Source organism: Rhagoletis zephyria, unplaced genomic scaffold, assembly GCF_001687245.7.
Source record: "Rhagoletis zephyria isolate East Lansing unplaced genomic scaffold, Rhagoletis_zephyria_1.1 Rzeph_scaffold_01170, whole genome shotgun sequence".
Taxonomy (NCBI): Eukaryota; Metazoa; Arthropoda; class Insecta; order Diptera; family Tephritidae; genus Rhagoletis; species Rhagoletis zephyria.
Window position 1 is genome coordinate 85191 of NW_016158254.1, and position 12873 is coordinate 98063.

At 33.9% G+C, this 12873-nt stretch overlaps 1 protein-coding gene across 1 annotated transcript; it reads left to right on the plus strand.

The window, feature by feature from the left end:
* The first annotated feature begins 5917 nt into the window (after positions 1-5917).
* Inx7 (innexin 7) lies at positions 5918-10316 on the plus strand. Its single transcript, XM_017616229.1, has 4 exons — positions 5918-6792; positions 6868-7048; positions 7218-7749; positions 9763-10316. Exons 1-4 carry the CDS (start codon positions 6559-6561, stop codon positions 10094-10096), a joined length of 1281 nt encoding a protein of 426 aa, XP_017471718.1. The 5' UTR covers positions 5918-6558; the 3' UTR covers positions 10097-10316.
* Positions 10317-12873: the final 2557 nt, after the last annotated feature.

Consider the following 12873-nt stretch of genomic DNA (forward strand, 5'->3'; position numbering starts at 1 on the left):
CTAACATATAAGAACCTAAACAAAAATCCAAAACTTGCTCCACAGTGTTTTTTAATAATAATACCCTTTTTTATTATTATCTATTTTTTATAGCTCCCCAAAAACCCAAAAAAATGGGGGGACCAATAAAAAATCGTTGGTATAAAAAATGGTGAAATAAACAATTGGGTATTATTATTGGAAAATATTGATTTTCAAGAATTCTATACCATTTCCATGAAAACCTGTTTTTCCCTCATATACCTCTAAATATTTTTTGATTAAAAAAGGCATTGTTCGATATAGAAAATTCCGACTTTACTTTTACATATGCATTTTTGGACCACCCTAAGGTATATATGTATGTGTATAAAGAAGCTTTGGTTTGTTATTTTTCCACTTAGATGCACTTCAAAAGTTGTTCTTTTTTCTTTAGTTTAGTTTGAAATTTGATCATTTCTTGCTTAGGTGCAATTTTAATTGTGACCTTGAACTTTGATATCAGTTTACCGGCAAATTAAATTTGAGTGTTAATTTTTTGCTACCAATTATGAGTGTAAGCAAGTTCAGTTATCGAAAGCTTGACCAACCGAAAATTTTTACGGCAAAAGCGCTGAATTAAATTTGACTTTCGCGTGCTTTAATAAAACATCGACGAAAAGTAATAACCACTGCAACACTAATGAATCCTAAGGATGTGTAATCAGTTGCGTAACTTTTAATATATCAAATTGTCATTTAATTTGGTGTCCTTAATAATGATGACGACGATAACCGCTTTACGTATACATGTAAGCGTAAAAAAAATTAATTAAACAACATGACAATGCCAAATCTTATTTTATTTATAATTATGCGCGTCACTAAGCATAAAACATTTCAATGACCACTTTGGACTCAACTTTGAAGTGGTGAATAAGAATTAATCAATCATAGTACATATTGATAATCGTACAATAGCTGCCTACTACTAGATCCTTATGTACTATGTATGTATGTATACCAACTATCGAATCAACCATTTGAAAAGTTTTTCATTCAAAGTGTCATATAAAAATTTTTGCTCCTAAACAACACATTCAAATTGACCAATTTCGATCTTAATCGACATAAATACCTCTCAGTTATTATCTATCTCTACTGGAGATTAGATACAAGTGTATAACACGTGCAAGTATGTTATACAGGTAAACATGTTTGTGTAAAATCAAAATTGAAATTCAAAACGCTAAACAATAAAAATTATCGCCACTATTATGATTATTTAGCACTTTAGCTCTAAATGGCGGTGCTAATGCGGTTATTATATGCATACATACATATCGATGAACTTTTGCGTAAGTAGCTTTGAGGGCGGCAGGTGCAGCGTGAAGCTTATCAGATATTATATTACCAACTGTATTAATGTCCATATGTACTAGTAGTAAGTATTTGATAATATGTATGTATAAGTACATATGTACATATTTATACTGCGTTTCATAACTATAGCACATCAGCTAAGCTGCCCTTGAATCGCCATAAAAAAACCATATGAAATGCCTTACAAATCGAAACTGAATCTTTTACCTCTCCCTCTTTGGTCATGCTGTTTTCAAACCCATCCTGCCACCATTAAAAGAATGCCGTTATAAAACATATTGATACCCCCATTCCGGTGGAATGGTTTGCATTTCATAACTATTACATAAATGCACTTTGAGTGAAAACTTGACTGCTATTTGTGCTGAAACTAAAAGGTTGGGTAAGAAAGCGCAAGTGGAATTTTGAAGTTGTAGAATTAAATCAGTTTTGATATCCCCAGATTTCGAAAAAGGTTAACGTTAATAAGAACTATGAAATCTTGAAATAAAAATTTGTAAATTAAAGAAGTCTATAATTTCTTGTAGAACCGTGAAAAGTAACACTTGCCCATTCTTACTCCAGAAGTTATTATATGGCGATACAAGAGCAGCTTAGCTGATGTGCTGTAGTTATGAAACGCACTTTATGTGTGTACATACCTATATGTATATGTGTACTCCATAAAAAATAACTATATATATATATATATATGTATGTATATATGAGCGTAAAGAGCCATGTGTATATATATGTAGTATGTAACTCTGTGTGAAATTTAAGTGGATTGTGATAAAAATTAAAAACCGCTAAAGCGCTCATCACCTTGCTGTTTATCATCATGAATTAAAAAAAAAACGCAATTCTAATAACTAATGTTATTAAGCTTTGGCCATTAACATGTTCACTAAAACCGCAAAACCGCGTTTTTTTTGTTTTGGAATTACGCTGTTTGCGTTTATAATAAAATCGAATTTAATTTGCTCTAAATATTGCACTGTTTTATCTTACTGGGTTTTTGTTTGAATTCTTTTTTTTTTAGTTTTGTGGTGACATTTCTTTTGTGAAGTCACGTCACATAGGGAGTCAGTGGCAACATCAAATCGATGTAATTCTTTGATTCGACGTACCGAAATGTACATCGGTATTTTTCGATAAATCTGAGTCATACATCGATACAACAAATTTTGCAAAATGCTACGAAATCTCAAACGAATTGCTATATTTAATTGAGTTAATTATGTTTCTACCGGCCTGTTGGAGGATCAGGTCAAAATCTTTTTACTAAATTTATATAAATCGAGCCCTAACCGCCAAAACAACGTAAGCGCTATTTTTTACGAAAATTTTCTTTTTGATGCAAAAATACATCTAGATGCCCAGGAATATTTCTGCATCAAAAATAAAATTTTGAAAAAAATGTCGCTTACGTTATTTTGGCGGTTAGGGCTCGAAATTATAAAAACTTAAATTTTTGTATCATCAAAAATTCTACTTTAATATTCAGGATTTTTAGAAAAACTCTCTATTGCAGGTCTTTTGTCCATTTCATTCGAAAAAAGGTTTTCTCGATACATATAACTAAAAATGTAATTAAATTTTATGTGGAGAAAATGTGGCGGATGATTATAAAAAAGTCTTAAAAAATTTAAATTACTCAAGAAAATTGATTTATTTGTGAAACTTAATCTGAATTTTTCTAAAAAATTTTTTGGTCAGACTTACTTCCCTTTATTACACAATGGAAAAGCTGAAATGGCGGTTTAACGTACTCTATAGATGTCACTTTAAAAAAAAAAAAACATCAATTCACCGATACATGGACTTATTTATACATCGAGTGGAACATTTTCGATGCTCTGAAGCAAAACATCGATCTTTTCGATGCAACGATATATTCCCCACATCCCTACGTCAGCAGCGACATTCTCAAAGGCACACCAGCTTTTGCCCTTTTACTTAGTTCCCCTTAAATAGTCGACTTGTCACGTAATAATGACATTCTATGCAATGTAGTGCAAACAGTGATCGGAGTTCTACCACATTGCGGTAGATCTGCCACTTTTTTGAGCTCCTACCACATACACCACACAAGGTCTGAAATCTTCCACATATTCGCGTTTTTGAGTAGTTTTATTTTTGCTCGACATAATTTTCTTAATTTGAAAACCAAAAATTGTCCAACACTAAACACTACCAACAGGCAGAATGGGAGGATAAAATAAACTGTAAAATTGTAAATTTCCTCAATATTCAATTTTTCGACAGGAAACGTGGTTTTATTGTGTTAAATTGCAAAATATATGATTTATAAAAAGAATTAATAGCGAAAATGTTAAACAAGCGGCGATTTTTGTGCATCTAAAGTTTCTAGAACGTTGTTTCTGGAACGTGCCACATTTGTTCGCTACATCGTGATGTGATAAAAAGAAAAGCTGGCAGCACTCCGCAAGGTTGCAGAAATCTTTCCAAATATGTTCAAAAAAGGAAGGGAAAAAATTGCCAAACCTCATCGCAATTTTTAGCAACTTCGATCTTGCACTTTATTATATTAAAATAATTTTTTTTTTAGATTCCAATTAAAATGTTTGCAATTTATGTGAAACCTTGCAGAATTTTTTTAATTTTTGTACAAAGTTTGATCCAAAACCTGAGATCTACCACATTTTTTTGAAATCTACCACATTTTTTTCCAGATTCTACCACACAAATTTTTTTTAAGTCCGATCACTGAGTGCAAAGTATGCATAACTGGGCTATAAATCATGGCGTACTTAGCTTAAGTGTTAACGCAAACAATGTTTCATTTATTTTAACTTCAAAATTTGCATAAGGTTCAAAATCATGACAGTGGAGGCATTTTCTTGCCGTGGAAAGCTGTGTTCGGTGGCACCGACTTCAGAATGCTTAAAGAACATGATGTATTTAGGAACGATCTTCGGCATTCCTTGTAAAATTTGGTTGAAAGACACTGAAGATGGCACAACACCAAAACCGGTTTGCTTCTAAACCAAATTTGACAAGGGATGGCGAAAATTCAATCCAAAATACATACACCGTCTTCGTACGCCGTCAGAAGAATCGACCAATAAAAATAGACTTAAAGAATACTTCGAAAAACAATAAAACCATATTCACTGATAAACCACTACTTTTTTTTTTGTTAGGCGCAAGACTAAAAGGCAGCTAGTATCTTATCAAAAATTACTAGAGTATAGAAACAGAGAAATACTACCTTCAATGAAAGCGACAATCGTGTCGATGTTTGTTTTCTTCTTCTACAAAACTTTTGAAGTATACCGCAACACAACCTCCTTCAATAGCTTCAATTGTTTTTTTTCTTTGATGTCACTACGAGCGGTGGATATTTTTTTTTACATCAACCGATTACGCATTTGACTAAATTGGTATTTTTCTAAGTTTAAGGGAATTATTAATTAATATCTAAAATACTTTTAGAATCTTAATGGAATCATTTCGCCGAAATTCTATTATGTTTGCAGAGGATAGTGCGCGAATTTATCGACAAAATGCTCTCTAAGCTGTTGAAGTTAATAGCGACGATTGTTGGCCATTATGTTTGAACAAAATGTATGCATTTATTAGTGTCGAATTTTGTCAGAAAGTACCGAGCATTAATCAGGATTTATATTTTTAAATTTTAAATAAATATTTATAATATTTATGTATGTACATATGGATTTGTAAAGTTATGTATGTGCAGTATCTGTTTAATTGTTGCTTCCTTGAAGTGACTAAACTTTTAAATAAAATTTTATTTCAATTAATACCTGACTTAGTAAAATGACTGATTAACAATAGTACATTGCTTGCAAGAAATATGTATATACATACATTCAACAATTTATCTTTTATCTAAAATTAATGACGTACACACAAATTACTAAGTTCTTTTTTATTAATGTAACTATTAGGTATAAATTAATTTTTTATCATTGACGACGACAACATATCTTTTCTACTGAATATGAGAATGTACTTATGTACATACATATGTATGTATATATACAGAAGTGGAATTCGAGGAAAATTCTATTAGAACGTGTATGAAAAGATTCATAATTCTAACCGGAAGTATAATTCTTCCGATTATGGATGTCCGCATATATTCAAGGCAGTTGCTTGTTAAATTGAAGAGATTCAATATAGCTCCATTTTCGCAATATCTACCAGAAAACAATTAGGCCTAAAAGCTTGCATTGTGGTCACGGCGGTAATGCCTTTCTGCGGATTTATTTCTTTTCAAAATATATCTGTGTTCGTATGGAAAAGTAGTTTATGTCGAAAGGCTGGCTTTAGTATAAATCGGCATTCGCAGCATACGATTGCGAATATCTCACTGGCGGTGAGCTGTTGAAGAACTTTCAGCAAATAAACGTGCAAAAAATTATTCCGATAATAGCAATTCAATATTCTTATTAAGTATCATCAAAAAATTCCCAAGGATAAAAGGGAATGCCGCATTATACTAAAGCTAGCTTCTTGACATAAGCTATTATTCCATACGAACACAGATATAAACGTAGTATATGAAATAAGGTGTATCGATCTAGAAGGAGCTGTCGTTGAAAAGAAAAAGTCTCTTTGTCATGAAAAGCATTCCAGAAAAAATTAATAAAGTAAACATTTTACTATTAAATTATTTTAGCACATCTGTGCAACTTTCTACTCAGACATCAGTCATCAACTGTTGAGTAGTCATTGGCCTTTTTAGTTGCTCAATTTTATCTTATCGCACGTAGTATGTAAGAAATGTGAAGCAAAATGAAAACAGCATTGATAACACGTACACAATTCTACTCAAATGAAGTAAGTAGAGTGATGATAAGGTGTGATTTCTTGGTAGCAAGTGAATATCAGAATGGTCAAAATGGCTAAACGACGGAAAACGGTAGATATGTCTTTAGTACGACATTGGCCATAATGTAATGTGGAGTGCGCGCATTTTTGCTAAAAAACAAAAAACATAAAAAAGGAAGAAAAAACAACAAAATTCGAGCGTGTGTTGCAAAACGAAAGTGTTTCGTAAAAGCAGAAAAAAAAACACAAACGATAGCATAAACGATAAAGAAGGAACTGGAGAAACTACGCCAGTTATTAAAGCTTACGTCTGCAGAATAAGCATTTTGAAATTTTCGACTTTTTTTTTTCTTTTTCGGCTATAAATATATTTCGTTGCAATTTAATGCTTTCATGCAAAATAAGTAGACAACGAAAATGTTAGGCACCTTCAGTTCAGTGGCACCATATTTGAAATTCAATCCGAAATATGTAATCACCGACAATTTTGTATTCAAATTGCATTATCGTTGGTCATTCATTATCCTGCTGGTGGCCACCATTTTGGTTAGTTCGCGCCAATATTTTGGTGAACATATAAAATGCATATCGGATACAATACCAGCGCATGTGATAAATACCTATTGCTTCTTTACGCCCACCTTTACGCTGGTGAGTGTTGAGGCATGCTTGTGCATGCAGTTTGTACCAAAATGTGTAGTAATATTTTGCTACCAATTTAATTAGGTGCGTCATCTGAATAATAGCGCTTTGGATAAAGGTATCATCTTTCAGCCTGGCATTGGGCCAGAGCAGTCACAAAATGAGGAGATAAAACGCCATGCCTACTATCAATGGGTCCCTTTCGTACTCTTCGCTCAGGCAATACTCTTCTATATACCACACATTTTGTGGAAATCATTTGAAGGTGAGCAATCTTTCGGGTGTTATTTATTTGATGCAACTCACTTTAACACTCGACCGATACCAAAGCGTATTGCAAATAGCAGCTATTCATTCCAATAAAACTATATATTCCATTTCTTATCGTAAATACTTATGTACATATGCACTTTCTTCTGTATTTTTTTGTTTAGGCGGTCGCATTAAGGCGCTCGTTTTCGGTTTGCGTATGGTCGGTCTCACGCAATATATAAAGAATCAAAGTCTGCAGATTGGCAAATTGAACTTACCCTCCATGGAGGAGGCGGAGTCGCGTGTCAAGAATATTCGTCGCGCCATGATCGATCGTATGCGCATGAATCAGTCGTGGGGCGCTCAACTTGTTCTTACAGAAATTCTCAACTTTTTAAATATCTTTCTACAAATTTATATAACAAATCGTTTTCTGGGCGGCGCCTTCTACACTTTGGGTGTGAAAGTAATTCAAGAGCGTTGGACAGATAAAATGGATGCTCTTGATGTGGTATTTCCAAAAGTCACCAAGTGTCATTTTCGTAAATTTGGTCCAAGCGGCTCACTACAGATGCATGACACACTCTGCGTCATGGCGTTAAATATTATCAATGAGAAAATTTATGCAATTCTATGGTTTTGGTATCTGTTTGTTTTGGTGATGACGATATGCGGAATGGCTTGGCGTTTGTGTACATTTCTTTGCTATAAAAAGTGAGTATATAAATACAAATATGTATATGTAATTTTTTATATGGTTATTTGTGTGTGTGAACACAAAGTTTGTTGCTCTTTCTTCTTCGATTTAGTTCCGTGTTCTCATGTGGGTTTTAAAATTTATCCTCACTTATAAATTTTTTCGTAGCAAAATTTGTGTTTAAGGGGCAAATAAATTTTAAAACCTACATATGTACATGAGAAAACGGCCCTTAGAGACTTAGAATTTTTTTAACTATACTCAGTGCACTGAGAAATCACTGTCATATTGAAAACAAAGCGGTCAATATTTTTTTCAACTCAGTGAGACAGCCACCTGGACGAATGAGGTCAGGCTACAGTGGGCATTCACGTCGATGGCGAACCAATTTCGACTGTGCATAATCCAAAAATACCCGTACTCGGAGTTACCTACGATAGATTCATAAAACAACCTATGAACCCAACAGTATACAAACAGATCGTAAACGTCGGACTCGATTTACACCAGCTCCCGACCTGTGAATGCCGTTTTGGGAACACAGCCACCTGAAGTGAACGAGACAGAACTTCGTCTGCCTCGGGAGACTTGCACCACCATAGCCCAACTTCGCTTTGGTAACTACAGCAGGCTAACTTTCTACCTGCGTAGGATAAATGCAGATGTGCGCAATAAGTGTCAGGCATGCGCAGAGTCACCTCACGACTCGCGGCACCTCTTCGCATGCACTTAAACACCACTCAACTAATGCCCCTCTTCCTATGGACGAACCCAGTTGGAGTAGCACGGGTCTCCCGTTTGTTGAGCTTGACGACAACGATTGAAGGACACGTCGATCTAGGCAGGGCTGACCCAGCAAACGCAGTGATTTTCATTAGAATTCTAATTCGATATCGAGAACTAAGTCCCCTTAGAACTCGAACTATTAGAATTCGAATCGTTTCCTAATCGTTATCTAACATAAACGTTTGTTGGGAAGTAACCGCAATGGGAGTATAAAAGATGAAAAAGTGCTAGAAAAATACCGCGTACTCGAAATAAATTTCAGCAAGCGGCTGATACTTATTTATTCCCCAAACCACATCAGAAGTGAAAAAGGAGTGAGTGAACAGCCGAACTGAGATGACTCCAACTCATGGTCTTCCTTTCCATTTCATCGGCCAGCAGTGCGCTGAAATATCGGTTTGGCCTGGAAACCACATATGTACATATATGAGATTAATACTAATTTATGTGATTTAATGCTATCAACAGACAGTTTGGCACTCCCTGACTGTTTACGAAAGTGTCATCAAAGATCCAAGGGCCATAGTTTCGCCTGGCTATTAGAATAGATGCATACATTCTTCTTTTATGGCGGCTATCAATGCCTGAAAATACTGCGGTTATTTGGTAGCTTAAACTTCAGGATGATGGGGAGTTTCTCGCCAACGACACCTCCTACCCTTCTATCCAACTTTGATCCGTCAGAGAATAAATTTACGGGGTTAGTGTTGGTTGATTCTTCCGTCAGGATGAGAATACCAGTATACTGTATTTTGTTCGAAATAAAAGAGGTTCGGTTCTGTGTCGACCTCAGTCGAATTAGTCGTTCGCTGAAAAGTACATAAGTTCAGTAAGCCTCGATTGTAAAGATGGCACCCTGCACAATCTTCGCTTGCAGGAAAATGAAAGTTCCCTCTCGGCCCAGCCAGCAGCGGTATGCAATGGTCAGTAAAGGTCAGGATGAATTCAAAGCTTTATAGAATTTCGAATGCCGGTAGTTAGAAAACAACTTATATCCTACGATTCTTAGCCTGACCGGCGGGGGAAGAGACAATTTGGTCTCGAACTGCTTGTCTAGTGCGTTCCACTAAACGAGCAATAATGATGTAGACGTTAATAGAACACATTAAGTCTCTCATGTTCAAATATTCATTAAGTCGCTATTTCATGTTTTGCTGATATTTCTTTGCATACATGCATATTCCATACGAATCATTATTTGTGATATATTGTATTTTATTTCTCCACTTTTTTTAATTTTTCAGCGTTCGTTTTACAAAATTCACCTTCTCACACTTTGCAAAGTCTGGACGCATCGACTACCAAGAATTGGCGGCTGTTGTTGAAAAGTGCAATTTCTCGAATTGGATGTTCTTATTTTTTCTACGCAGCAATCTCTCAGAGTTCATATTTAAACGCGTCATTTTTCACTTGGCCAGCGAATTGCCAAATCCTGAAAAGGACAACAGCATAAATGATTTTTTGGACAGGGAACATTCAGCAGTTGCTGCTGGGCCCAGCGGCTTGGCGCCAACAAGTAGGCTAGATGATGTCGATACACCTCTACTGGCCAATAGGGATTGTGCTAAAATGGATTAGGATTTGTATTTAATCTTGTCTTCTTCGGTTGGTGGGTTGGTTCGGTTGGAACTAAAAAACCTGACCGACACTTTATTTTAGAAAAGCAAGCATTTATTAAAACTTGATTTTTTTTTATTTATTTGTACAAAATTTTATTTTACTTGCTTTCCAATAATTTATGTTAAGCAAGTAAATACTTAAAAGTAAAAATTTAGTTATGCATTACTGCTAATGCAAACGTATTGTTTGAATGCACAACCTAATTTGGTTGCGACGCTGGTAATTTATATTTTTAACAAGAATTTCTTACTTAGTTGCTTTGCTGTTTAATAACATAGAAAAAAAAACATGTTAACTTGAGGAACGAATGTATGTACATATGTGAGTATGTAAGTAAATCATTTATACTTTTTTCAACACTTTACGCATCTTTTATATAGATAAGAAGAAATCAGGCAAGTTTAAAGTAAATCCAAGTGTTTCCACATTTTCAGCAAATTTACGACATTGTTTTCGTTTGAATATAAATATGGAGTGCCTTGATAAGCTGAACGCTCTTGGCCAGAGCAATCGAGTTAGGGTTCTCTGGATTCCGAGATACTTTCGTATTAAAGGCAAGGAGATGGCGAAAAACCCTGCAGAGAAAGGAGCATCTTCCACTTTCACCCCCTCCGTGGCATAGGAAAGCTATCCACCCTGGTCAGGCAAGGCGATGAACCTCAAAGAAATCGCCAGGTCTAGATCATTTCTAAATCATTTTTAGGAATATAGTATAACCTAAAACGAAGAGCTTACGAATTACAGGGCACTGCCTGCTGAACTATCACCTGACTAAACTAGGTACTAACTCGCAGTAGCGATGCAGATTTTACAAGATGGATATTGAAACTGTACGGCGCGGAAAAGAAACTTGATACAAAAATACAATAATACAAAAATTTCTCTCGAATACAGAATTAATATACACACTATAAACATTTGCTGCTCAGTTACTCAGTCGCAAATTGATAATAATATGGTCAAAAGCATTAGCATTAATGAGAAAGTCATTTAATTTTACAGTTTTCCCTTGAATCTGAAAAATCGAACTCCATGTGCTAGCCAAGGACTCTTTGGTGGAATACACAATTTTACAGACAAAAAAAAAATCAACATATTCCCGATATGACAAAAATATAGTAAAACTGCATATTTCTTTTTTCTCTCTGACATCAGGATTTTTGTTTAAAGGATTTTCCAATTTCAAAAATATCATTAACTCAAAAAATTATTTAAAAACTTCAGTGCAATGTAGACTAACCGCCAATTCTGTGTTTTCTTGATAAATTATTTGTAAAGAAATTTTATCAAGATTTTTATCAAGTAAAAGCTCCCATAGCATTCTGTGTCAGTATTTATAAAATGAAAAGCTCTACGATTTCCACGTGAGGTGAACTGATTTCATTGTCACATACGAAATATATGAAGCAAAAAAAGCTTTTAACTGCCGTAGCCGCGTAGGTAGAGATGTCGGCTATAAATTCTGTGTGACGCAGGTTCAAATTCGGGCACATTCAGTATTAAAATGATAGATTTTTTTTAATATACAAAATTTATAATTTTCATATGAAATTTCAATTTTTAAACGCTTGTCAGTAGCATTTTCAATCTTGATAATTTATCAAGAAAAAAGCTTTTGATCTTTTGCTAGAACTCCAATTCTTGATAAATAATAAAAAATGTACAATAATAAAAAATTTATTTATCAAGTGCACAGAATCAGGCTGTTACACTGTGGATAACAAAAAAAGAGAAAATTCCGTAGAATTGAAAGAAATAAACTTTGTTGTGCATAAGGACGAATGAAAATCCTTGAAAATTTGCAATATTTATTTTTCAAAAAATTATATGTTAAGAAATAATATACATAAACAAGATGTTCGAATTTCTTCCTAAAAATCTTTATTAGGTCAAAAAAAAATTGAATTAATATTCTACATGACACTGATTTTTATAAGAATTTTTTTGAATTTATCATATTTTTGAAATTTCAAAGTCCTTTAAACGAATCCTGATATCAGAGTGAAAAACTAAAAACGCAGTTTTACTATATTTCGCCCATAATATCCTGAGTACATTGATTGTTTTGCGTATTTTGAAATTTTTAAGTTTAAAAAAAAAAATTTAAGTAAAATAGGTCTGTTGGTTTTTACAAGAGGCGATGAGTTGTGAAATTCCTAAAAAGAAACTAAAAAAATTCCAGTGTCGAATGCTAAACAGTTTATACCAAATGAGTAGATGGAAAAAATTCAGCTTAAAAGCTTGACTTGCGGTAACTTCGAATTTCTAGTCGTCAAATCGCTCCTATCTCTTTTGAAATTTATCACTGCATAAAAACTAACAACGATTTACATATGTATACACGTATACATTTCGCGATTTATTTATTTTTTGACTACTTATTTTCCCATACACATAACTGTTACTTGTGTTATTTATACAGCAAAAACTTTTTGTATAATTTAGGCTTTCCAAGCACGTCCGGCAAGCAAAATTTGTCGGCATTACCCATTTACTGAATCTGTGTTTGCTTTACAGATCGTTTGTAGTGGGAGCGTGATTTGTATTTCTTGTACAAATAATTATGAAAAAAATTTATATGTATTTTCACATAATTTTCTTAATTTTAATTGTCTGTAATTACATTCGCTAAATGGTTATTGTTCACTTAAAGGAGTCATGGTAGTAAAATTAAACAGGTTTTATTGATGTACGTGTACATACATACATACAAACATACATTTGTATGTAAAAAA

What these genes read in the sequence shown, in the direction of transcription:
- Inx7 (XM_017616229.1), top strand. Translation starts at nt 6,559, where the DNA reads ATGTTAGGCACCTTCAGTTCAGTGGCACCATATTTGAAATTCAATCCG. An exon ending in TTTGTGGAAATCATTTGAAG is followed by an intron (nt 7,049 to 7,217) that starts GTGAGCAATCTT and finishes TTTTTTGTTTAG; the next exon opens with GCGGTCGCATTAAGGCGCTC. An exon ending in ACATTTCTTTGCTATAAAAA is followed by an intron (nt 7,750 to 9,762) that starts GTGAGTATATAA and finishes TTAATTTTTCAG; the next exon opens with CGTTCGTTTTACAAAATTCA.